The 27,453-nt window shown below is 46.0% G+C and overlaps 1 protein-coding gene across 1 annotated transcript in view; it reads right to left on the bottom strand.

Annotated features, from left to right (window-relative positions):
* LOC309354873 (sodium channel protein type 4 subunit alpha-like) overlaps positions 1-27,453 on the bottom strand; it is a gene marked incomplete at its 3' end in the record, with an annotated part of 51,274 nt that overhangs the window by 11,971 nt on the left and 11,850 nt on the right. The window contains exons 3-11 of the mRNA XM_081885137.1: positions 18,720-19,047; positions 17,017-17,135; positions 15,817-15,906; positions 14,477-14,605; positions 11,044-11,135; positions 7,773-8,072; positions 4,130-4,193; positions 2,371-2,512; positions 436-648 (exon numbers count right to left, since the gene is read on the bottom strand). Coding sequence (XP_081741263.1) covers positions 436-648; positions 2,371-2,512; positions 4,130-4,193; positions 7,773-8,072; positions 11,044-11,135; positions 14,477-14,605; positions 15,817-15,906; positions 17,017-17,135; positions 18,720-18,989 — 1,419 coding nt within the window. The 5' untranslated portion in view covers positions 18,990-19,047. The remainder of the gene's footprint in view (positions 1-435; positions 649-2,370; positions 2,513-4,129; positions 4,194-7,772; positions 8,073-11,043; positions 11,136-14,476; positions 14,606-15,816; positions 15,907-17,016; positions 17,136-18,719; positions 19,048-27,453) is intronic.

Below are 27,453 nucleotides of genomic sequence, written 5' to 3'. Positions count from 1 at the left end.
TACCTTTATGGGCGCACTCAGAGCTTTCGGAACTGGGCGAGGCGAAGTACAGTGGTGCCCCGCAAGACGAACGCCTCGCAAGACGAAAAACCCGCTAGACGAAAGGGTTTTCCGTTTTGGAGGCGCTTCGTAAAACGAATTCCCCTATGGGGTTGCTCCGCAAGACGAAAAAAATCTTGCATCCCCCCCGCGGGTTTTTTTCGCTTTTTTCTTCCTTTTTTTAAGCCGCTAAGCCGCTTATCAGCTGTTCCGCTGATAAGCCGCTTAACAGCTGATCGCTGGAAGCCGCTTGACAGCTGTAGCGCTAATCCGCTAAGCTGTCAATGGGCTTGCTTCGCAAGACGAAAAAACCGCTATACGAAGAGCCTCACGGAACGGATTAATTTTGTCTTGCGAGGCACCACTGTAAAGGAATACCATCAAAAAGCCACCAACCAGCCTTTGCTGCTCCTCCTGGTGCTTTTTCAGCTGCTCCACCATCTGCTGGAACTCTGCCTCTTTCTCCTGCTCCTCCAGCAGAGTTGCATCGTTCTGTTCGGCATAAGCCATCGCTACCACAGCCAGGATCAGGTTGATGAGGTAGAAGGATCCCAAGAATATGATCAGGACGAAAAAGATCATGTACGTTTTCCCAGCCGCTCGCAAGGTCTATGGGGAAGAAGAAGAGCGTCCTGTCACCATTTCAACCGAAGGACCCCTCACCTCTCACTTCAGATACAGGCTTTTTGCTTTCTGTGCATGCTCAAGGGCACCTCTGCATGTTGCTGTTACCTTAGCATTTGAAAATATAATTCTGGGACTGGAGACTAAACTGGACAAGGCTGTCACTGGATCTCTTGCCTGCTTACATCTCTGTAAAAAGCAGCCCAAGATTCAGGTCAGGGCCATGCTGTTGGTGGTGTGATGGGTTTAACCAGTAACAACAACAACAACAACAACAACAACAACAACAACAACAACAACAACTGTATTTTAATATTTTGTTGGAAGCCACCCAGAGTGGCTGGGGAAGCCAAGCCAGATGGGCGGGGTATAAATAATAAATTGTTGTTGTTGTTGTTGTTGTTGTTGCATTTTTTTATACCCTGCCCATCTGGCTGGGTTTCCCCAGCCACTCTGGGCGACTCCCAACAGAATATTAAAAAGACGATAAAACATCAAACATTAAAAACTTCCCTAAACAGGGCTGCCTTCAGAGGTCTTCTAAAAGCCAGATAGTTGTTTATTTCCTTGACATCTGATGGGAGGGCGTTCCACAGGGCGGGTGCCACTACCAAGACGGCCCTCTGCCAGGTTCCCTTTAACCTCACTTCTTGCAGTGAGGGAACCGCCAGAAGGCCCTTGGAGTTGGACCTCAGCGTCCGGGCAGAATGATGGGGGGGGTGGAGATGCTCCTTTTATTGCCCACCTAATTTTAGGCTCTGGGCGTAATGGACTTGTGGGAATTTCCTCTTTAGAAGTAATATATATTACTCCACTTGTTTTGAAATGTGGCAAGTGAGTCCTGCTGCGATTGGAGACATTGCCACTCATTCTGATAATTCATCCCTGGACGTTTAACTCAAAGTCTTGCCCTGGGTTTAACCATTTCCCCACATGCCGTTTGCCAGGCGGAAAATTCTGGTACATTCTTCCAAACTCTCTCTACCTCCAGGAACTTTTCCCACAATCAATCTGTCGTCCAAGGAAACCCTGTGGAGGATTATAGTGAAGGGGAATGTTTTATTAGAGTGCACACACAGTTTGTGTAAATTGCAGGTCAAGCCTATTGAGTTTCACCTGTCAGTTAAGGATGTGTCCCCAGAATGCACTCAACACTCTCCAGCAAACCCAGGTTGCAAAGACAAGACTGACATGGTGGGCAAGGTGTTTATTTCAGGAACGTTTGTCAGCTGTTAGTGATCTTCTTACTGCCCTTGTTCACACACCAAAGTAAACCACAGCCATGATCTCTGGCTTAGCGTCACATCCAGACCAGGGATCGTGGCTTGTTTTGATCTAGCGAACCGCAATCAGCAAACCAAGAAAACCTTGGCTACAGATCATGGTTTGTTGAGACCATAAGAAGCCATGATCCCTGGTTTGGATATGATGCTAAATGAGGAAACGTGGTTTGTTTCCTCCCAGTTCATGCTAGCAGCAAAGCAGACACAATTTGCCCGTGCCTGGTAAACCATGGCTTAGCATAACATCCAATACTTACATGTGAATCCCAAGGAACCCCTAATGAGCTTCCGTGGAACTACAAAGCTCTTCGGAATATAGAACCATAGAAAGTTGGAAGAGACACTGAGGGTCCAATCTCAACTAGATCATACATGCGGCCCTAAAGTCCCTGTTTTCTTGGAACAATAACATAATTTGGCCTACCAGTTGAAAGAGGTTCTCCCAGTAGTCTTGAGTCATGAGACGGAACAGGGAGAGGAAGGCCCAGCTGAAGGTATCATAGCTTGTGTAACCGTAGTTTGGGTTCCGGCCAGCTTTCATGCAGAGATAGCCTTCTGGGCATTGCCTACAAGAGGGAGGGAAGGATGTCAGCAATGACATCATGCAAGGACAGGTCATAAGAGCAGCATCAAGTTCCTACTAAATCCATGCAGAACCCACGCATGAAATAACCACATTCCACATTCCCACCCACCCCCGCCTCAATATAGAGTTGCCAGCTTTAAGAATTGAATAAAAAGGTAAAGGGACTCCTGACCGTTAGGTCCAGTCATGGCCGACTCTGGGGTTGCGACGCTCATCCCGCTTTACTGGCCGAGGGAGCCGGCGTACAGCTTCCGGGTCATGTGGCCAGCATGACTAAGCCGCTTCTGGCAAACCAGAGCAGCACACGGAAACACCGTTTACCTTCCTGCCGGAGGGGTACTTATTTATATACTTGCACTTTGATGTGCTTTCGAACTGCTAGGCTGGCAGGAGAAGAATTGCATAGCAGCCCGTCATCCAACACTTTCCCCCAGCAGAGAATTACACTAACCAGCTACCAGGTAATGATGGAGTTCTGCTCTTGTCAGGTCTATTGACTCTTGGAATTAGAACAGGGCTAGACATAGAACAGGAGACCTAAAAGGTAAAGGTAAAGGACCCCTGGGCGGTTAAGTCTAGTCAAAGGCAACTATGGGGTTGTGGCGCTCATCTCGCTATCAGGCCAAGGGATTCGGCGTTTGTCCACAGACAGCTTTCCAGGTCGTGTGGTCAGCATGGCTAAACTGCTTCTGGTGCAACAGCACACCGTGACGGAAACAGGAGCGCATGAAAACGTCGTTTACCTTCCCGCCGGAGCGGTACCTATTTATCTACTTGCACTTTGACATGCTTTTGAACTGCTAGATTGGCAGGAGCTGGGACCGAGTGACGGGAGCTCACCCAGTCGCGGGGATTTGAACCGCCGACCTTCTGATCGGCAAGCCCAAGAGGCTCAGTGGTTTAGGGGGAGGCGGGACCTTTAGTCTCAGCAACTGGTTTTGTGCCGTAAGACCTACAGGGAATGAGCTGCTGCGTTCATTAGGCCTGTCACTCTCCCAAGCCTGTAAAGATCGTGTTTTTGGCTCATCCAAAGTTAACTGCAACTTTGAACTCTTTTGATTTATCGACCGGCTTGCTCTGTGACAGCTAGCCGACGTGGTACCCTCTAGATGTTGCAGGATTCTAAATCAGTCCCAAACAGCGTGTCCAATTATCTCGAGATCAAAAACATCTTGAGGGCACCATGTTTGAGGGACTCCACCCCCCACCTCACCATTCTTTAAATCAGCGCCGTTTTCACACTGATTTTAAATGGTCGAGTCGCTAGAAGACAGATCTCCTCCCCACTCCCATTCCACAGAGCAGGGGTCAGCAACCTTTTCGAGCCGTGGGCCGGTCCACTGTCCCTCAGACCATGTGGTGGGCCGGACTATATTTTTTTGGGGAGGGTGGGGAATGAACGAATTCCTACACCCCACAAATAATCCAGAGATGCATTTTAAATAAAAGGACACATTCTACTCATGTAAAAACATGCTGATTCCCGGACCGTCCATGGACTGGATTGAGAAGGCAATTGGGCCGGATCCGGCCCCTGGGCCTCAGGTTGCCTATCCCTGCCAAAGATGGATCTGCGGTCTGGACAGATCTCACTCACCCTGCGTCGGAGCTGTTCCCACAGAGCAGGGCATCAAGCGCACCCTCGAGGAAATAAAAATTTTCTTCACGAGAAAGAAAAGGCAGGTGTGAGAATAAATTTTGGACTGTAACACAATTTCAGTTTTAAAGCAACGAGTAGAAGAGTCAAGCTAGATATGATACAGGAAAGCCGCAATCAGGCTCTCAACCAGAGAAGCTGAAAGTTAAAAGCCATCTTTAACTTTATGGCAATGAATGTCGCAAGTCAGCGATGTGTTAGGTGAAACATCTCCTTTTGTATGTCATGCACCGAAGTTTCATTGGAAGACCCTGTGAGTCCTGGATGAATGAATCAATTTATTACGGTCACAGACCAGAAATACGGCCATATACAGCGATAGAGAACATGTAAATATACACAGGTTGAAATTAAAATCTATAAGCTAGAGCAGTGTTTTTCAACCACTGTTCCGCGGCACACTAGTGTGCCGCAAGATGTTGCCTGGTGTGCCGTGGGAAAAATAAAAAAATTCGAAAGATTTAAAAATAAAGTATTTTATAATTTTTCATATTTCTGTTTACTTACTATTTCATAATAAAGTAATTATAAAATACTTTCTTTGTGTTTATTTGATTCCTATTCAAGAGAATTACTTTATATATAGTCAATATAGGCACAGAGTTAAATTTTTTAACATTTTCTAATGGTGGTGTGCCTCGTGATTTTTTTCATGAAACAAGTGTGTCTTTGCCCAAAAAAGGTTGAAAAACACTGAGCTAGAGCACGGTAAATAATACAGAGACAAAACAATTAAAATATGTACGTTAAGACCTACAGAGAGGTTTCCCTCCATCAGCTTTGATAACACTAAGACCTGTGAGTTTTAACCTGTGAGTCTTAGTGCTATGATTTTATTTTTATTTATTTTTTTGAGGGGGGGATCTTTCAGTCAAATCCTGGAGCGACTTCCCTTCAACTAGCAGAAATAGAATCTGCAGGTTTCGAGCTGAGTCTTAACTGAGGGTCGCTGCCATTATATGCATGTAATGTATTTTAAAAGATACAGTTAAGGTGGGGTTTTTTTAAGTGTTATCAAGTGGTGAGAGACGCATTCATGTGTGACCCACTCCTGAGAACTAGGCTTTGCACACAGACGGTTCTGGCGTCTGGGGTTAACAGGCTCTCAGGTAACAGGAAAAGGAAAGATTTATTCCTGAGAGAAGATCAGACAACCCAGAGTTACATGGATAAATGGCCAGAGTTGGTATAAGGGCTCACCTAGACTTTCTTTCTGCACTACGTATCTAAGCCATAGGCCCTGCCTTTAAAGCTTTATGTCCAAGCGAGCTTTTTTAAAATCCATGTGGTTTCCTCAAGAAACCCCACATTTTACTGCTGAATCGGAGCAAACAGCAATTGGGTTTTCTGTGGATTGCTGTTTCGTTCGATTAAGCAGTAAAATGTGTGTTTTCCTGGGGGAAGTCACTAGGACCGAAAAACAACAACAAACACGTACACACACTGATACAGAGCTTTAAAGTACTGACCTTTGCCTGGAAAGTGCAAAAGCATGTCTGGATGAGCCCCAAGATAGCATTATTATTATTATTATTATTATTATTATTATTATTATTATTATTAAATTTGCATACCACCCTATGCCCATAGATCTTGGGGCAGTTCACAACATAAAATCACAATATAAAAAACACAAAATACGTAATAGATTCTAGCATGTGGGTGGGGAGAGGAGAGAGACCTAAATTATATAATTTAGGATCCGAATGATTGGCATTAGTAATTGTATTATAATCTGGCATTGTTATAATGAGGCTATTATTGGACTGTAATTGAAAACTAATAAAATTATTATCAGCAAAATATGTAATAAAAATAAAAAGACAAACCTCGAATCCCCCCTTCGTGCGCAAGGAACTATTAAGGAAAGGCCTTTGTGATACAAGCTTGTAAGAGGCAACAAAAGGCTTTGTCTTACAATCAATACATTTATGTACAATACAAATACCTTTACTGGCATTACAAGTTAAGACATTTCAAATCACTGGGGTAAGTTTAAAAGGGACAGGAGTGAGACTCAAGAGGGTGACAAGGCACTCGACTGTTCTGCTTCACCCTTTCTATTCCCTAGAGCAGGGGTCGGCAAGATCTACCTCGCCTGGGCCAGTTCACTCCCATGGAGATTGCTCCCTGGGCCAGATTGTGTCTGTGTAGACATGATTATTGGCGTCTGTGCATGTGCAGGCGTGATTTCTGGCGCCGCGAAGTGAGTCCCCACTCCGCCCTGTGCCGGTTTAGCACAGCGCACAGGGACTCGCCGAGCAGGCAGCTCAGTTCGGGGGTGGCTCGGAGGCCGTTTAAATGACCCCCGCGGGCCGCTTGTGGCCCATGAGCCGCAGGTTGCTGACCCCTGCCCTAGAGGTATGATTCATTAAGAACCTCATTCGGCTTTCTCTCGGAGCTGTGGGTCCGAGGTCCAACACCTTGCTCAGCATCTGTTTGCGGAGTCTGCTGTGCAAGGTAAAGGTAAAGGGACCCCTGACCATTAGGTCCAGTCGTGGCCGACTCTGGGGTTGCGGCGCTCATCTCGCTTTATTGGCCGAGGGAGCCGGCGTACAGCTTCCGGGTCATGTGGCCAGCATGACTAAGCCGCTTCTGGCGAACCAGAGCAGCGCACGGAAACGCCATTTACCTTCCCACCAGAGCGGTACCTATTTATCTACTTGCACTTTGATGTGCTTTTGAATGGCTAGGTTGGCAGGAGCAGGGACCGAGCAACGGGAGCTCACCCCGTCATGGGGATTCGAACCGCTGACCTTCTGATCGGCAAGTCCTAGGCTCTCTGATTTAACCCACAGTGCCACCCGCGTCCCTCTGCTGTGCAAAGGGCAGTCCAAAAGAATATGGACCAGCGAATCTGGCACTCCCTGACGGCAGGCACACAGGCGGGCCTTGATAAGGAATTTGCGAGTATCTACCTGTGGTCACTGCAGAGGGGAAAGCACTTTTCTTGCGAGCATAAAACTGCTAGCACTTAATTGCACATTTAGCTCATATACAAATGTATTTATGTATATGAGCTAAATATGCAATTACTGTATTTTTCGCTCCATAAGACGCACCTTTTCCCTCCTAAAAAGTAAGGGGAAATGTCTGTGTGTCTTATGGAGTGAATGTGTGGTGATCGCTGGCTCCCTTTCCGGCCCAGGCCTCCATGGTTGAATGTTCTGCAGACGGAGGCTGTTTGTTTCCCCAGTGACATGAGACCGGCTGATTAGATTATCTGTCTGGAAACTGTAGAAACGGCTCCCTTTCCTTTCCTAAAGAAGCTGCAGAACTGTGAGTTGAACCCCATAAGAACAGGATTTTTTCCCCTTTGCAAAGTAAGCTCAACAACTGTGAGCTGATCCTCAAAAAAGGGGGCTTTTCCCCTTTGCAAAAGAAGCTGTGCAACTGTGAGCTGACCCCCCCCCCCAAAACAGGGTTTTCCTCCTTTCCTCCTCTAAAAACTAGGTGCGTCTTATGGTCAAGTGCGACTTAAGGAGCAAAAAATACAGTAAGTGCTAGCGGTTCGGGTTTGAGATGCCCACCTGGCACCGTCAAAAGCAATAGCATCAGCAGTTCTTGAAAAAGCAGCCCTTACCTTCGTTGTGGATGTACTCATCCCAGTCAAAGGTCTCGTTGCTATACAGAGTGCCGTTGTCGTACAGGGTGCCGTTGTCATACAGGGTGCCATTGTCGTACAGAGTGGCATTGCCCATGAAACCGCCATCCAGTGTGTCGTTGGTGAACGGCGGCCACCGCACACACTTTTGCCGCAGGTTTCCCATGAAAAGCTGCAGGCCGATGAGGGCGAAGACGGCCAAGCAGAATACTGTGAGGATCATGACATCGGAGAGCTTCTTCACAGACTGGATCAACGCACCCACAATAGTTTTCAGCCCTGGTTACATGGGGGGAAAGAAACAGCATTACTTACAGGCAACAAACTGAGCTTAAAAGTTAAAGGGACCCCTGACCATTAGATTCAGTCGTGGCCGACTCTGGGGTTGTGGCGCTCATCTCGCTTTATTGGCTGAGGGAGCTGGTGTACAGCTTCCGGGTCATGTGGCCAGCATGACTAAGCCGCTTCTGGCGAACCAGAGCAGTGCACGGAAACGCCGTTTACCTTCCCGCCAGAGCGGTACCTACTTGCACTTTGACATGCTTTCGAACTGCTAGGTTGGCAGGAGCATGGACTGAGCAACGGGAGCTCACCCTGTCACAGGGATTCGAACCGCCGACCTTCTGATCAGCAAGTCCTAGGCTCTGTGGTTTAACCCACAGCACCACCCGCATCCCTACTAAACTGAGCTTAGTGGCTTTATAAAAAAACCACCCAATATCCTATTCTCTCTCTCTCTCTCTCTCTCTCTCTCTCTCTCTCTCTCTCTCTCTCTCTCAATTTGATTTTACATATTTAAATTTACAGTCATATCACAACACATCCAAAGTTACAAGATTCTCCCGAATCTCTGGACTTCCCACCTTCCCCTCTGTGGGTTCTGATATTAAACCTTTTCTATGCATTTTTAAAAAGATAATCCTGATTATTTATAAATCCATTGTATCCATAGTTCTCATGACATTACAAGCGTTATTGTAGTCCTGCTAATGTTTTCAGCTGCTTACAGTGTTCTTTAAGGTAAATTATAAATTTCCCCCATTCCTTATTAAAGTTGTGGTCTCCCTGATTCCTGAGCTTTCCGGTCAGTTTTGCCATTTCGGCATAGTCCAATAGCTTCATTCTTCTCTGGTAGGGACCAACATTTATTTTATTTTATTATTTATATACCACCCTATACCTCGAAGTCCCAGGGTGGTTATCAATGCTGTTGGTTGGTAACAAATTATTTCATTTCATTTCATTTTAAGGCACAGTTTGCATTGAACATAAATTCTAGCAACTGACATGCTCTGATGTCAGGGACTGGCAGGGACGAGGGATGTGGGGCTGAAGTCTAACTTGGGAGAGGGGTCAGTGATTTGTGGGGAACTGTGCCAGCCTAGAGTCAAGTGTTGGAGGCGGGGAACCTCCAGTGCTAGAAGGTGGAGAAGAGGAAGAGGCAGGCCAGCAAGGGAAGGGCCAGGTCCTTCCCTGCTTTCTCCTGCACCACTGACTCCCAGAATCAGGAGGGGACTGAAAAGGGATGAGCAGAGGAAGTTGCCATTCAGGAGCAGTCTCTGGCTGTGTGTGTGCAGCCCATTGGGGGAAGGTACAAAAACCAGTGGAGGGGGAGTGGTCCCCTGTTGCTCCAACTGCTTCATAGAGTGCAGACATTCAAATAACTGCCTGGATGTGTGATGCATGTAGGTATTCGGAGCTGTATAAAGGTAAAGGACCCCAGTCAGAGGAGACTATGGGGTTGCAGCACTCATCTTGCTTTCAGGCTGAGGGAATAGCTTTCTGGGTCGTGTGGCCAGCATGACTAAACCACAGTGGCACACTGTGACGGAAGCCAGAGCGCACGGAAACGCCGTTTACCTTCCCGTCGCAGTGGTACCTATTTATCTACTGGCACTGGTGTGCTTTCGAACTGCTAGGTAGGCAGGAGCTGGGACAGAACAACGGGAGCTCACCCCGTCGCAGGGATTCGAACCGCCGACCTTCTGATTGGCAAGCCCAAGAGGCTCAGTGGTTTAGACCACAGTGCCACCCGTGTCCCAAAGTATATAAAGTATAGAAGCAACTGTAAGTGTTACCTTTGACAGTAGTTAACTATATGCCATGTGCATTCCTTTGGCTGGGAAGCAGCCGTAAGTTTTGAGCTGGTTTTCCTGCAATATAATTTAAAGCCAATTGGTTTGCAGAGATGGGGAGAGCAGCCACTCTTACCCGTATTTTTGCATTATGAAGAGCAACCAATGCACTGTACGAGGGTTTCGCCTTATAGTGTACAAGGGCATCTTCAAAAACTAGGATCATAACATTTCCACCTTTGCTGCAGTTACCTCTTTCCCTGAAGAAGATCAAGGGTGTCCTTTGGTAATGTTTTCTACAGGGCATGTTAAAAAATTTTTTGGGTAACAGGCAACTCTTGGGCATAAGGCAAACCAAGAGCTTCCAGACCCATACAAGTTAGGGGCCCGAATGAAGTGCGTCCAACGAATGCTCCCCACTGGAAGCAAGTTCATCTCTGATGCATATGAAAAATGAAATCTGCCTGAAGGTGTGATAGGAATTTTATGGTCTTAGATATATGTTAAATGTTCATAAGTGTACCAACCAAGCACATACATAGATCAGCGCAGGAAGACCAACCTGGAACCATTTTGATTCCTAAACTGAGTAAATGTTTTCTCTGCAAGGTCAAAGTGGGAAACCTCCCCATTGTCTCTTCCCTCACAAATTCTGTCTTAAAGACACATTTAAGATATGAATAGGGTGTGAGCCTGTGACATGGCCCAGGAACTAAGTATTTATCACTACAAAAGACTGGCCAGGCTCCCCAGGTACTCCAATCAAGTAACCTGCCAGACAGGAAATAAACAAGGACAGGAGAAAAACAACATTCAAATTTCTGTTTTAGACTGCCTTTTCTGTGATGTATGTATGATGTTTCTGAGGGTGGTCTTGATCTACAGGGTGGCAATTTCAAAAGTCTATATAAGGCCTTGCACGGCATTTTTCTGGGTCCCTCCTCTCTCCTGTGGGTGAGGGGAGCACCCTGTTGCAACAGATCAATAAAGATCAAGCTTACTAGCTGCTTTGCTTCTCAATATTATCTGGTTGGCCTCTATTGTTCTCTCCTACTAATAGGGAACCTATGTAAGGACTCTATATGGGCACTTGGCTACCCCATAAAGGAAAAGGGCAATTTTTGTTTACAACAAAGGTCTTCACCTCCATCAATGCCACCCTCCCCATTACCCACCTGGAATGACTGTGATGGTTTTAAGCGCCCGGAGAACCCGGAATGTCCGTAGAGCAGAGATGTTGCCCAAGTCTACGAACTCTGTGACGTAGCTAGAAAAGAGAGGGCAAGCGAGCTGTTCATTGAAAGGCAACATAATAAAAGTAGAAACAAGGGTTATCGACAGGCAAAGAGAGGGAAACAACGCCTCCGGGGATGGAACTATGTAGGAGACACAGCTCTGAAGTCAGGATGTCACATAGAGGAGGGAGAAAGGTTGTTTTCTGCTGCTCCAGAGAAGTGGACACGGAGCAATGGATCCAAACTACAAGAAAGAAGATTCCCCTTAAACATTAGGAAGAACTTCCTGACAGTAAGAGCTGTTTGACAGTGGAATTTGCTGCCAAGGAGTGTGGTGGAGTCTCCTTCTTTGGAGGTCTTTAAGCAGAGGCTTGACAGCCCTATGTCAGGAGTGCTCTGATGGTGTTTCCTGCTTGGCAGGGGGTTGGACTCGATGGCCCTTGTGGTCTCTTCCAACTCTATGTTTCTATGATTCTATGACAGCAGCAAATGTCCGAGTTAAAACCAGGACCTGCAAACAGCATTTGACCCATCAAGGGCACCAGAGCTCAGCTGAGGGAGACAGTGCCTGAGGAGATAAGACTGTGGGATCAGAGTCAGCATGCGGGTGAGGACAAGCTGGGCACCTTTGCTGTTAAAAATGGACCCTTTGCCTCTTTCATTGGGGCAGAGCCTGGGTTTAATTAGCTGCTGTTACAATGTCCAGTTTGGACTTGTGTCAGGATGCTGAAAAGATAGGAAAAGGCAAAGCAAAACGTTTGATCAGTCATTTACTTTGACAGAAAGTGTATGGATGCTTTAAAATCCTGCACATTTCTTCCTCAGGAGAGGAGGAATGCTAAATATCGCTTTGCAATCTTGCTTGTCACATGGCGGAACATTCAGGGTAACATTTACAGAGTTAAGTTTCCTATGGTGTGGAAAACACTGGTATCTCTGTAAGAACGTTTTTATTTACAACTGCACAGGTTGACCAAGCATGATAGGGAAATGGCAGGAAACACACAAGCTGTTCACAACAACAACAATAGAGTCTCCTTATATTTCAGAGGCTCGCAAGTTGTCAGGGGGTGTTGAGTCCACCAGAATTGTGTGTCTCAAGTCTCCTTGGCAATATTTAGTAAAGGAAACATTTGCTATTATGCCATTACACTTTTTGTGTCTCCAGCACTGCAACCAGGAGCCAATAAACTAGAGCAGTTTGTTATCAGAATTCTTAGGTCTCAAATATAAAATAAATGTTGATTACTGCACAAGGTAAACACACATACGTAAGTATATAAACTACATGTCTGAAATAGTACAGGAGAGCAATCCTGAAGCCATCTTGACTTCTAATGACACTAAATATTTCCTCTGCAGATGAAAATATCTTGGACAAACCTTTCCCAGTAGTTCTTTTCACTTACAAATGCTACAAATCCTGTTTTAAGAGCACATTTAGTGTATGAATAGGGAACGCCTGTGACCTGGATTCAAGAACTAAGGTATTTACCATATCAAAAGGTAAAGATAAAAGTAAAGGACCCCTGGACGGTTAAGTCCAGTCAAAGGTGACTATGAGGTTGCAGCACTCATCTCGCTTTCAGGCTGAGGGAGTGTTAGTCCACAGACAGCTTTCTGGGTCATTCCGGCATGGCTAGACTGGTTCTGGCACAACGGGACACTGTGATGGAAACCAGAGCGCACAGAAACACTGATTACCGTATTTTTCACTCTATAAGACGCACCAGACCATAAGACGCACCGGGTTTTTGGAGGAGGAAAACAAGAAAAAAAATATTCTGAATCTCAGAAGCCAGAACTACAAGAGGGATCGCTGCGCAGCGAAAGCAGTGATCCCTCTTGCTGTTCTGACTTCAGGGATAGCTGTGCAGCCTGCATTCGCTCCATAAGATGCACAGACATTTCCCCTTACTTTTTAGGAGGGAAAAAGTGAGTCTTATAGAGCAAAAAATACAGTACTTTTCTGCCACAGTAGTAACTATTTATCTCCTTGTACTGGTGTGCTTTCAAACTGCTAGGTTGGCAGGAGCTGGGACAGAGCATCGGGAGCTCACCCCGTTGCGGGGATTCGAACCGCCAACCTTCCGATCGGCAAGCCCAAGAGGCTCCATGGTTTAAACCACAGCGCCACACATGTCCCTGCGAAAAGACATACAACTCTACACAAACCATCTCCCCTCAACCTGGTAAAAGCTTCTCGTCCTGTGCAGAACACCGCTAGCAGCTCTTCCTCCCGCGACAATTGTGTTGCACCACCATCCTTGTGACACAGTGTGTTGCACAAGAAGGACTGTGTATGTACTGTGACTATCAGCTGATCTCCTCACCTTGTTTATTCCCTAAAGCATTGAGTTAAACAATATTGTGTTTTGTTTTTTTCTAAGTTTTAGAAACTTAACCCCACTCTACGTCCCACAAAGTCCCACAAACATGAGAGACTTAGGGCTCGTCCTCACTTCCGCATGTCTCGCACGTAGAAAGCATGAGTCCACTTGCCATTGCCCTAGTGCTTTGCTCTGGAAAACTCCTTTCCTAGCGCTAAACTCCCACCTCATCGCGGGGATCAGCAAGCCCAAGAGGCTCAGTGGCTTACACCACAGCACCACCCGGGTCCCATCAAAAGGATGGCCACACTGGCCAGGTAATGCAATCAGTGACCATTATAAAGCATTTTGTCAGACAGGAGACAAACCACACTCTCAAATTTCTGTTGTAGACCACCTCTTTCTGTGTGGTACTTGTATGATGCTTTTCAGGTGGTCTTTGACTAAGGGGTTGGGCAGTTTCAAAAGTCATTGAAGTAGGGTTAGTAAAGGTAAAGGGACTCCTGACCATTAGGTCCAGTCGTGGCCGACTCTGGGGTTGCAGCGCTCATCTCGCTTTACTGGCATTATGTGGCCAGCATGACTAAGCCGCTTCGGGCGAACCAGAACAGCGCACGGAAACGACGTTTACCTTCCCACAGGAGTGGTACTTATTTATCTACTTGCACTTTGACATGCTTTCGAATTGCTAGGTTGGCAGGAGCAGGGACCGAGCAACGGGAGCTCACCCCGTCGTGGGGATTCGAACCTCCGACCTTCTGATTGGCAAGTCCTAGGCTCTGTGGTTTAACTCACAGCGCCACCTGCATCCCTAAGGTTGCCATGCTTCAAAAAGCGAAAGTGCGGGCACAAAAGTTGTTGACACTTCCAACTATGGTATTCTGGGTATGTCCAGGAGACCGTGGCTAACTGGAAATACGGTCTCAGTGCTTGCCATCGCCATACAGTACATGCATGAGGATTTCCACCCCACACCCACATGCTGACGCCCTCTGGTTTCCCCCAGCTGGTTTACCACATTGCTCCTGCTAAATGCAACATACGCCATAACGATGACACTGAAATCCAGCCAGTTCCATGGATCTCTCAGGAATGTAAAGTTGTCAATGCAGAATCCCCGGGCCAATATCTTGATCATAGACTCAAAGGTGTAGATGCCAGTAAAAGTGTATCTGTGAACAGGGAAGGGTTACGGAGGACAAGGGAAGCAGAATTAATAGCAAATATATATATATGCAAGGTTTATTGCTGATTTTTAAAAAATACATATGAAGATTAAATATCCTGCATCATGTTTTCCTAAAAAGCCTCTCGATCCAATAGCATAAAAATAGGACATGTTGTAAACAATTTGCAGCAGAAGAATATAGGGATACTGTACGTTCCAGCGTACAAGACAACTTTTTATCCCTAGAAAATCACCCAAAAAGTCGGGGGTCGTCTTATACGCCGGGTATACACGTTGGGAAGGAGGAGAGGGAGCCGGTGAGCAGAGGTGCCCCTTCTGCCGTTGCTCCTCCTCCCTCCCCACAGAAGGCAGCGTGGAAAGTCCTTCCGAGCGCGGCGCTCGCTCGCTCGCTCGCTCGCCCACTCGCCAAACGCCTCGCCTCGGGTTCCTGCTGCTGCTGCGATGGCAGAGGCAGCGGAGGGGTGCGCGCTCTGCCCCTGGTGGCACTCAAACTCTATAACTCTAAAACTCTAAAACTGAACAGCAAAAGGTGGGGTCATCTTAAACGCCCAGTCGCCTAATATGCCGGAATCTATCGTACCTTTTGCAAGCAAATCTTAAGTTAGAAGGTAGAATTTGCTGGAATTTTACTTCCTAAATTCATATTCACCCTAGAGCCAGGGATCTTTCTTAGAATCTGGGACTATTTTAAAACTGGGTGTACTCAAGAAAATGAACCTAAGGACCTTTGACACTCAGGCTGTAGTCTCAATTGCTAAAGGGATCGATTCGGGTTAATGAACCTATGCAGGGAGAGTTGAAAATAAAAGGTGGAAGAGATGGGTGTATTCACTCACTGGTTATATTCACAGATACCACGAAGCCAAAATAATTTGCATGGCTTTAAGCAGTGAAATAACCCCACAGCCTGCCTTTTAATCTCCTCCTCATATCAGCCGGGTTACAATAATACTGCTTCTCAGGGAGTTTGTGTCACCTGCCTGATATTTTTGAAGCATTATAGTTACTGCAAGTTTTCTGATCACACAAGGTTCCTCATCTGGCCACCCCAGCTTCGCTTTTGGATTACGAATGCCTGTAAGCTGCTCCTCTGGTTCCATTTCCCCCTCCCACAGCCCAGCCTATAGTGACCAGGCAGAAAACTGGTAAGAGAAAAAGGGAGGGGGGAGAGAAAGAAAGAAAAATAACACTTACTCCACATCCTTGGCCCACACTGGCGGGTCACTCATGGTCATGAAGACACAGTTGGCTAAGATGGTGATCATGATAAACATGCTGAATAATTTGAAATGAGGTCAAGGAAATGCATCAGGCCTCTGCTGAAATTCCCAAGACAAACCCATTTGGTAAAGACAAGAGAACAACAGCCCTGTTGGATTGTCTCCACCCCCAGCGTCTAGCCCGGACACGGAGCTCCAGCTCCGAGGGCCTTCTGGCGGTTCCCTCACTGCAAGAAGTGAAGTTACAGGGAACCAGGCAAAGGGCCTTCTTGATGGTGGCGCCCGCCCTGTGGAACACCTTCCCATCAGATGTCAAGGAAATAAACAACTATCTGACTTTTAGAAGACATCTGAAAGCAGCCCTGTTTAGGATTAGGGTTAGGGTTAGGGATTGCTACACAGTGAAAGCAGCAATCCCTCTTGCTGTTCTGGCTTCTGGGATAGCTGCGCAGCCTGCATTCGCTCCATAAGACGCACACACATTTCCCCTTACTTTTTAGGAGGGAAAAAGTGAGTTTTATAGAGCAAAAAATACAGTAGTTTATAGTACAGTACATTGCTTATTGCTTTCATTTTATGGATCAATGGTCCCGTAAGACAGTAAAATTCATATTAAATTGCTGTTTTAAGGGTTGTTCTTAAAAGTCTGGAACAGATTAATCAATTTTGCATTACTTTCTATGGGAAAGCGCGCCCCGGTTTTGGAACGCTTTGGTTTTGGAACGGACTTCCGGAAATGATTAAGTTTGAGAACCAAGGTACCACTGTAGACATTGTTCAGCTGGTGACAGTGAAGTGCTTGTTTCCACCCAAAATTCTGCAAATGGAAATGCGAGGGCTTTTTCCCACAGCTGGAACTGAGCTTCAGCACCTCTCAGGTAGGCACTATTGCCCTTTGAAGAGAACAAGGGAGGTGTTCACAGTGAGTTGTGGCACCTTTTTCTCTAGAAAAATAGCACTGGGAAATTGTATGAGGAAAAGGGTGTTTATCTTCCTCATGTACTACAAGAAAGCAAGGACACCAAATGACACTTTCGTGAAATACTCTGCAGGCCTCTGTCGCTGCAGCCGCCCCCGTCTGGTCCTACAAGAATGACTATGGCATCAGCAAAACCCCACAGCTTCTCCCAAGTGAAACCATGCCATGCGCGTTCTCAGCGAGTGCAAAGGATATGAATGTATAAGCACTTGGATGGCACCTCTCCGGACAATATTGAAAGGATCCAACATATAGAGAGCAGGGGTGGCACTGAACCGGAAAATGCATTTTCCTTTGTTGAGGAGGATGTACGTCTGAGGAAGGGAGAAACAGACATTGCTATTAACCTCAAGTCATGGCAAGTTCTCTTTCAAAACAACAACTTAGCCTGCAAACTTACGTTATGTTGGAACCAGATTGAGGACTCGCGGCTTCCCGAGCATAATCTGGCATTTGGAAGCGTCTATGAGATTATTGCCAGCCAGACACATAACAAAATATGTTATGTGCCGTACTGTATTTCTGCAACGAAATGTTATACAGTCATAACTCAGGTTACAGACACTTCAGGCTGCGTTTTTTCGGGTTACGGACTGCTGAAACCCGGAAGTACCGGAATGAGTTACTTACGGGTTTCGGCAGTCGTGCATGCACACAAGCACTAAATTGCGCTTTGCGCATGCGCAGAAGCGCCGAATTGCAACCTGTGCGTGCGCAGACGTGCTGCTGCGGGTTGCGAACGCTGCAGGTTGTGAACGTGCATCCCACACAGATCACATTCGCAACCCGAGCGTCCACTGCAAAAGCATATTTATTTTAATAGTGGTGTAAACTGTTTATGTGGTGTTTGCTTTATGAAACCTGGAGTGTACTTGCACATAGCATGCTTATAATCTTGCAGGTACAATAATGCATACAAGATGCGAGAATTGTTCATAATTTTAGCAGAACTGGGGAAGGAACTTGACTTTTGTCAAGATTAAGAGTGAGGCAGGAATTGGGGGGAAATCTGTGTGGGATAAGCACAACATAGATGCGTCTGACTCAGTCCCAGGTTCCTTAAGTTGAGCATCACTACTTGAGTAAACAGTGAATACTGACCTGTTCTCAGACTGCCTTGCCTCTTTCTCAACTCAATTGCCTGCTTATCTCCAGGCTTCCCAACCTCATAAACTATTATTATTATTATTTAAATATCTATACCACCCTTCATCCAAGGATTATATTCTGATTTCTAGCCATGAGTCACTTTCTGGTTTCACAGAATATTTCCTAAGGCGCCATCTTTGTTTTCCTCAACACTAGTAAACTGTTGCGTAAGAGGATGGGGGAGCCAATATGGACATTTCAAGGGCAGTAATTAACCGATGAATAAATTAAAAAATCATAGCATTTATGATGTACTCCTGTATATGAGCATTCAGCCTGAGCCATTTCCAAGTCACCTTCACACCTCAAGCAACCCAGGACAGCCTCAAAGGACTAGCTCACATTCATCTATCTATATCTATCTATCTATCTATATCTATCTATCTATCTATCTATCTATCTATCTATCTATCTATCTATCATCTATCTATCTATCTATCTATCTATCTATCTATCTATCTATCTATCTATCATCTCTATCTATCATCTATCTATCTATCTATCTATCTATCATCTATCTATCTATCTTTCTATCTATCTATCTATCTATCTATCTATCTATCATCTATCTATCTATCTATCTATCTATCTATCTATCTATCTATCTATCATCTATCATCTATCATCTATCATCTATTTGTATTTCCTAAAATATTATACACTGCTTGATTGGATGAAAAACAACAACCACCTCAAAGCAGTGGCTGAGTTATTTGCTTTCCAATTCCTACCCAACTCCTCCTGCTTACTTTCTGATCTTTGTAGAATGGGTCCAAGTCTTCCAGAGGCACGCCGATCAGCTCTGGGGGAGGGTCCCCATAAATCATTGGGAGACTTCTCCCTTGCTCCAGGTCACTCCGGGGTTTGGCCTCCTTTTCTTCCTCATGAATCTCCTCATGCTTCGGCTTCAACTTCTCGGCTTCTCGCTCCGCGATCCGTTTCTCTATCTCCTGGAGGGACTCGCGGGTGAATGGGCGCAGGCACTCTGGACCAGGGATGTATGGTGGCGGGGCTGCCATCTTTGCATTCTGCTCCTGGGCCTATTCTGCCTGCTGCCACAAGGCAATGGTGGGGAGGCTGCAAAGACAAGAAGGAGGGGGAAATTTTCATTTTGCACCAGACTATTCCACTACAAACTCATTCATAGGGATGCGGGTGGCGCTGTGGTCTAAACCACTGAGCCTCTTGGGCTTGCTGATCGGAAGGTCGGCAGCATAGCTGTCAACTTTTCCCTTTTCTTGCGATTCCTATTCCTATTCAGAATAAGGGAATTTCCCTTTAAAAAAGGGAATCGTTGACAGCTATGGTCAGCAGTTCGAATTCCCACGACACGGCGAGCTCCCGTTGCTCTGTCCCAGCTCCTGCCAATCTAGTAGAAAGCACGCCAGTGCAAGTAGATAAATAGGTACCACTGTGGTGGGAAGGTAAACGGCGTTTCCGTGAGCTCTGGTTTCCGTCACGGTGTCCCGTTGCGCCAGAAGCAGTTTAGCCATGCTAGCCACATGACCCGGAAAGCTGTCTGTGGACAAACACCGGCTCCCTCGTCCTGAAAGCGAGATGAGCGCCACAACCTCAGATTCGCCTTCCACTGGACTTAAACATCCAGGGGTCCTTTACTTTTACCTTACAAACTCATTCATACAATGACTGGATGCATTCAGACAACCACAGACCCTCCAAGTGTCCCTATTTTCCTGGGACGGCCCTGGATTTACAGAAGCCATCTTGGTTTCTGTTTTAATTCTGGAATGTCCCACTTTTCCTTGGGACGTCCCTATTTTCATCAGATAAATGTTGAAGGGTATGGAGTTATGCGTCCCCCCAAGCCAAGGAGATGAGTAACTCTACAAACTTTAGAAAATACCAGAAGGCAGCCCTGTATAGGGAAGTTTTATTAATGTTTTATTGTGTTTTTATATGTGTTGGAAGTTGACCAGAGTAGCTGGGGAAACCCAGTCAGATGGGTGGCGTGTAAATAATAAAATGATGATGATGATGATGATGATGATGATGATGCTACAGGACTCCCCTATTTTCATTGGAGAAATGTTGTTGGGGCAGGTATGCTGCTATGGTGGCGGCAGCTCCTAGTGGGACCCTGCCTCCAATATACAGCCAGGCAGCCTTTGGGCCATAGCTGTCAACTGTCCCTTATTTGGCGGGAAAGTCCCTTATCCCAGCGCCATGTCCCGCTGCTGTCCCTTATTGATGATGTCCCTTAAATTTCCTGGGTTTCAAAGGAAGCAGCTCCTCTCCCTCTCTCCCTGCTGGCCAGGGAGGAGGGAGGCTCCAACTGTGTTGCTTGGCTGTGTTGCTCACCCAATAAGGAGTCTAAGAACAACTGGGGGGTGGAGCTTGCATGCCTTGTGCCGATCAAATCGGCCGCGTTGCCTGGGGACTCGCCTTTGCTCAGCACTTCCCAGCGGAAAGGTGATGGTGGTTTCTCTTGCTGCATCCCCTTTGCTGGGTTGCTGCGCTGTGGGAACCACCGCTTGAGGCTTCATTGGGCTGCTGGCTGGGCTTTCTGCCTTTGGCTGGGAGGGGCTCAGAAGTTGAACATAGCTGTGCTCTGAAAATCCCTTATTTTGGATGCTGGTCCCTTATTTTCGAGGCCGCTGGTCCCTTATTTTCAAATCTGTAAGTTGACAGCTATGCTTTGGGCAGCCTCCTGTGCTTGGCAGTTTCTCCAGCTGCTGTGGACCATCAGAGAAAGCGTCAGGTTTCAGCAACAAGATGACTCAGGCCATTCCTCCCAAGGAAGAAGAGGAAGAGGCAGCAGGAGGAAGAAGCATGTAAGATGGAAACAGGGCTGCGGCTCACCGTCATCAGGGCTGCTCCGGGGCAGCTGGAAAATGGCATTTTAAGCTCCCACAATGCTCCAGGGCACTGAGGCGATTAAAATGGAAGCACTCAGGTCCAGCTGCCCCATGAGGAGTGCCTTGGGCACTCAGCCTGCTGGGGCACTGGAGCCTGGCAGTTGTCCTGCAATGCCAGGTGCAGATTCCAGGCCGGCCTCTTTGCCACTTGTCAGCCACACTGGACCCCTATGTAGGCCTCTGCCCCCATTCTAGCAGTCAGCCCTTCCTCATTTATTTATTTCAAAAAAATATATCCATTTTATAACACAAATAAAAAACACAAACAGAAAAGACAAACAAAATGAACTTCATTTTTAGCAGTTTACATATATCATAATTTCCAACCATCTCTTTTTTTAAAATCACACTTAAAATAACTTAACATTTTATCGCTTACAAATAATACTATTTTAAAATACCCTATCTTCTACTTCTAATCCTACAGCCTATATCCACTTCCAAAGCTATTCTAAGGTTTAAATATTAACATATTTTTTCAAATATTCCTTATGCCCTTCCTCATTGAAGTCTACGCAAGCAGAGCCTCCCATTTCGCACGCTGTAGATGATGAGCTATGTTTTCTGAGCAGATCGTTATGTTGTTGTTTTTCTAATTATTGCTGGTTTTTAAAACCAAAACCACCACCTTGGCTTTGGGATAATTGGAGGTCATTGCAGAGAAAATAAATGCAGCAATAGTCAGAGGAGATCTGTAGTTTAATGCCGGGGAGGGGAAGGCAGTAATTTTTGGCATGAGAATTAGGGTGTTGCCCGAGTATCCTTCGTATCATCTGTGAAGTATTTTGGAGAGTACAGAAACGTACTGAGCTGGGACACTGCCCTGACCACAGCAAGCATCCAGCTCTGGACCTCGAATACCCCATAATACACTCACACCCATCCCAGGATCAAGAACCAGCAACCACACACGCTGAGAAAATAAAATCAAGGGATTTTAAAGTTACTGAAATATGCAAAGATGGTGGAGCGGACAGCAAAAATAAGAGATCAATGAGACAGAAATGTGGCTGGAGATTAATTTTGGACTATTTAAGAAAAATATATATAGCCAAATGAAAATGCAAGCAGGATTTGAATTATAGGCAAGGGGAGGAAAATAAATAAATAGTAGTAATATAAGATATATTAGAAAATGAATGGCAGTTATGGCAGCAAATAAAGGATTACAACAGGAACATCACGGACGTAAGGATGGGAAGTCAAAATGCAATAAATTATTATATTGAAAGTGAGCTGAACAATTTTAAATTTTGTGGTGGGAAACTAGTACAAGATTATTAGAAATTATTAGAAAAAAAGAAAAGAAAAGAAAACCATTGGAGTATTTTATTGGGGGGGGATAGGATTTTGATCATATCAGCGTTCAGGCGTTTCAGATAATGGAATGAATATTTGTTCTGGGCCAGCTGGAAAGACTCTGCAAATTCATTATTATGATTGTAACTATTTACTACTGCTGCTGCTGCTACTACTTTCCTGTGGCATGTGGCTGGCGTCACTCGGGGCCAAACCAGATGTTTCTTTAATGACATGATTGCCCATTTAAAATCTGGGGTCACTGGGACTGCAATACATGGCGTGGAGAGGTTTAACTCTTCCCTCTCTGGCCACAATCCCAACAACATCCCTTCAAGTAGCAATTATCACTAGGGGGAAAATCTCCCAGGTCTCTCCCCACCCCCAAATATCATTGCCATACAGGGGATGATTTTATATATTGCTATTAAATGTATTGAAGGGGACGCAGGTGGCGCTGTGGGTTAAAGCCTCAGCGCCTAGGACTTGCCGATCGAAAGGTCGGCGGTTCGAATCCCTGCGGCGGGGTGCGCTCCCGCTGCTCGGTCCCAGCGCCTGCCAACCTAGCAGTTCGAAAGCACCTCCGGGTGCAAGTAGATAAATAGGGACCGCTTACCAGCGGGAAGGTAAACGGCGTTTCCGTGTGCGGCTCTGGCTCGCCAGAGCAGCGATGTCACGCTGGCCACGTGACCCGGAAGTGTCTCCGGACAGCGCTGGCCCCTGGCCTCTTAAGTGAGATGGGCGCACAACCCCAGAGTCTGTCAAGACTGGCCCATACGGGCAGGGGTACCTTTACCTTTAAAAAGGTAAAGGTAAAGGTACCCCTGCCCGTACGGGCCTTTACCTTTACCTTTTATTAAATGTATTTCTATGTCATGCCATAGGGGGGATGCGGGTGGCGCTGTGGGTTAAACCACAGAGCCTAGGACTTGCCGATCAGAAGGTCGGCGGTTCGAATCCCAGCAATGGGGTGAGCTCCCGTTGCTCGGTCCCTGCTCCTGCCAACCTAGCAGTTCGAAAGCACGTCAAAGTGCAAGTAGATAAATAGATACTGCTCCGGCAGGAAGGTAAACGGCGTTTCCGTGCGCTGCTCTGGTTCACCAGAAGCCACATGACCTGGAAGCTGTACGCCGGCTCCCTCGGCCAATAAAGCGAGATGAGCGCTGCAACCCCAGAGTCAGCCACGATTGGACCTAATGGTCAGGGGTCCCTTTACCTTTATGTCATGTCATAACCAAAACTCTGGGCGGCATACATGAAAATGCTTAAAATACGAAAGGAATACAGATAAATGCAGTTGATAGTTGATCAAGTTGATGAAGGTGATGGTTAGTTGATGTCTCTGGGTGGGACAAGCTAAGATCTACCCATGAAGGAGGACTTTATATTCGTCTCTTTTCCTCTTGTTTTTTAGATTCATTTGTTACTCTACTGTAATGCATTATGAAAAGTCTTAATAAAATCTTAAAAGAAAGATTAAATACAGTGCAAACTGCTATAACAACAATACAAAACTAATACAGATCCGAGCGCTTTTTCTTTTTTTGCCCTGGTGCTTTCCCTGCAAAAAAAACCCCCGCTCTTTACTGCTGAATTGGAACAAACACCAATCCATGGAAAACTCGAATTGCCATTTGCTCTGATTCAATGGTAAAGATCCGAGTTTTCCTTGGGAAAGAGGTGGGGCTCTCAGAACACAGACCAGGAAAACACATACCTGTTTCTAGAAAGCATGGGGCAAAAAATGAGTGCGGATAAGCCCTTAAGGGAGCTTTCAAACTGTTGCAATTTTCAGACGGGATTCAGTCCTATACCAGCAAATTCTGGTAAAATAATTAAAGCTGCTTCAGAGCTCTTGAGCAACAAGCCCACTTCCTCAAAGGCTAGCATTTTATTTTTATTTTTTTGCAACAAGGAAAGTGAAGGGAAAACACTGTGGGAAGTAGGAGATAACACTGGTTTTAGATTATACTATGCAAAATATGGTCAGAAGCTCAACATCAAAAAAACGAAGATCATGGCCACTGGTCCCATCACCTCCTGGCAAATAGAGGGGGAAGAAATGGAGGCAGTGAGAGATTTTACTTTCTTGGGTTCCATTATCACTGCAGATGGTGGCAGCAGTCACGAAATTAAAAGACGCCTGCTTCTTGGGAGAAAACCAATGACAAACCTAGACAGCATCTTAAAAAGCAGAGACATCACCTTGCCGACAAAGGTCCGTATAGTTAAAGCTATGGTTTTCCCAGTAGTCATGTATGGAAGTGAGAGCTGGACCATAAAGAAGGCTGATCGCCGAAGAATGGATGCTTTTGAATTCTGGTGTTGGAGGAGACTCTTGAGAGTCCCGTGGACTGCAAGAAGATCAAACCTATCCATTCTGAAAGAAATCAGCCCTGAGTGCTCATTGGAAGGACAGATCCTGAAGCTGAGGCTCCAATGCTTTGGCCACCTCATGAGAAGAGAAGACTCCCTGGAAAAGACCCTGATGTTGGGAAAGATGGAGGGCACAAGGAGAAGGGGACAATAGAGGACGAGATGGCTGGACAGTGTTCTCGAAGCTACGAACATGAGTTTGACCAAACTGCGGGAGGCAGTGGAAGACAGGAGTGCCTGGCGTGCTCTGGTCCATGGGGTCACAAAGAGTCGGACACGACTAAACAGCAACAAATGCTGGTTGGTTCTTATGGCTGTACATGGTTTTATGGCCATTTTTGTAACTGATGAGCATTTTATCTTTATGGAAGCAGCTTTGTGAGGACAGTTGTTCTGCGGGGGGCGGGGCAGGGGAAAGCCCTCCTAATTACTATTAATAAAATAATACTCAGCCTGTCTGGCTTTTCCTGGCTGGATGTGAAATGGAGAAAGAGAAAGGTGGGAGGGGGAAGATTGCCGACAGTGCAGACTGCACCATGGGAGGGCTGTCAATGAGGAAGTGGGGGCACAGAAATCAAGATGTGAAGGATTTCTGACGGGGCAGGAGGCATTTGAGTTTAGGAAGCAAGAAAGTACAGGGCAGTTCAGGACATTAACAAAACACACTCTCTATGGATTAAGGATGCAATCCTAACTCTCCTTACCCAAGGGCAAGCCCCACTAAATTCAATAGGGCTTCTTTTTGAGTGGACCTAGTTAGCATTCTGCAGGAAGACTCACTGGACTGATTTCCGAGTAAAGACACTTCAAATCACACTGGGAGGCTTCACGTCAATAATGTGACCTGACTTTTGCCTTTATTGTGAGGACAGGCGATGGAAGACTAGAATGGGGGAGATAGCACTAAATCACGAATTCTGCAGGGCCACTGTTATAATTCCATCCCAGCTGACTGTGAAAGAGCAATGTATTGGCAGCACTGAAGAGTCCTAGTGTAGCCTGGAAGCAAACTGGAGAATCTGGACTGCCATCCTGTTGCATTTCAGTGTTTCCTGTGTTCCCCATGGCCTTTTTTTGAAACTTGATATGCGGCAGGTTTCCCCCAGCTGAAATACAATTATAGCATGCCTGGTGTATATAGTCAACGTGCTGTTGAAGGTTTTCTAGGCTACTGTCCTTCTAATTAAAAGCTTCTTGTTGCTTCTTCCATTTGGTGTTCAATGGAGTATGGCAGTAGTAATGGATTTCCCCTTAGCCCTCCCTATGGGCAATAGGAACTGACTAATTAGGACATAATTCATCAGCAATGATGCACTACACAGAAAGAAAGCAAAAGGGCAGAACCTGCGAGAAGGAAGCTACTAATTAATATTGATGGGGACCTTTAAATAATACTTACTTCTGGACAAACTTCCTAATCTTAGCTTTGACGACAACACTGTTGAACAACTAAGTGCTATATAAAGTGCTATGTGAAATCACCATTTTAATTCCACTTCCAGCTAACTGTGGGAAGGGAAAGCCTCAGCAGTGCTAAAGGGCTCTAAGCAAACTTAGATCAAAGAGTGCTGGGACATGCCTAGCTAGTCTTCACTACTGACAACATGCCATTTTTCTCATGATTGTGTTACTACAACTGGACCACACAGCTAGGAAAAAGCGGTAAGATTGCTAGGTATCGCTTTGAGCTGGGCTTGAACTTCAGGCACCACACATTTTAAACATTGGGTTAAAACATGGGTAGGAAAACTAAGGCCCGGGGGCCAGGTCCGTCCCAATCGCCTTCTAAATCCGGCTTGCAGACGGTCTGGGAATCAGCGTGTTTTTACATGAGTAGAATGTGTCCTTTTATTTAAAATGCATCTCTGGGTTATTTGTGGGGCATAGGAATTTGTTCATCCCGCCCCCGAATATAGTCCGTCCCCCACAAAATCTTAGGGACAGTGGACCGGCCCCCTGCTGAAAAAGTTTGCTGACCCCTGGGTTAGAAGGTAGCTTGAAAATACAGACCTCTCTCACACCTAAAATTGTCCCTGTAACCCAATGCCACTTGGCCGAGTCCATTTCCTTCTGCGGTTTTGATGGCATACTTTGTTCCTTCAAACTTCCTGATTTGAAACTTGCACAAAGGACCTCCCTCCACTTTCCGGGATTATCTGACGCCCTGAAGGAAGCTGACTTAGCGGCTAGCTGGAGAGAATTTTATCCTGGGAGGTGAAACAAGAGCCCGTATTAAAAGGCCCATCCGGAACAGAGGTTTAAAAAGCAACAGCACAGAGCATAATCCTGCCAGTCTTGAGGCGTCCAAAATTGCAGAGTATATTGTGCACAAATGTATATATGGCAGAAGGAACTTAAAGCAACAGTCCTCCTAAGAATGCCTGAGAAGGAACGCCCAGCTAGTGAAATCCACGAGATTTATTTCCAAGTAAGTGTGCTTAAGACTGGAGTAGCGCACTTGATGAAAACAGATCTCTTATAGCTCTATCTTTCATCACTCCATTTCCCATCACTGCCCAGCAAATATCAGTGCAACAATGACCACACCTCAACTCTTCATGTGGAAGAATCATGAAAAATATTACAAACCTTCTGGAACTTTCTGGTGATTCGTAGACGGACGCATTTGATGTTGGAGTAGAAATACATGCCCTCCCACCCACCCTGTTTCATACACTTTGTTGTGGTTGCAGTCAGTTTACACAACCACTAGTGAAATGCTTGCCAATTTGATGGGCATGTGTTATGGAGGGATGTGCGGGTGCCTGATTATCGTCTTCCAAAGCTCCTCTACCCCAAACTTAAAAATGGTAAGCATAATGCTGGTGGTCAACAAAAGAGGTTCAAAGACTCTCTCAAGGCAAATCGGGGGGGAAATGTAGTATAAACACCGACAACTGGGAAACACTGGACTGCGAGCGCTCCAGTTGGA

The sequence above is a fragment of the Podarcis melisellensis genome (assembly GCF_964234715.1).
Source record: "Podarcis melisellensis genome assembly, chromosome: 13".
Taxonomy (NCBI): Eukaryota; Metazoa; Chordata; class Lepidosauria; order Squamata; family Lacertidae; genus Podarcis; species Podarcis melisellensis.
The sequence above is the reverse complement of the archived record's forward strand: the minus strand, read 5'-3'. Positions and strand labels throughout refer to the sequence as shown.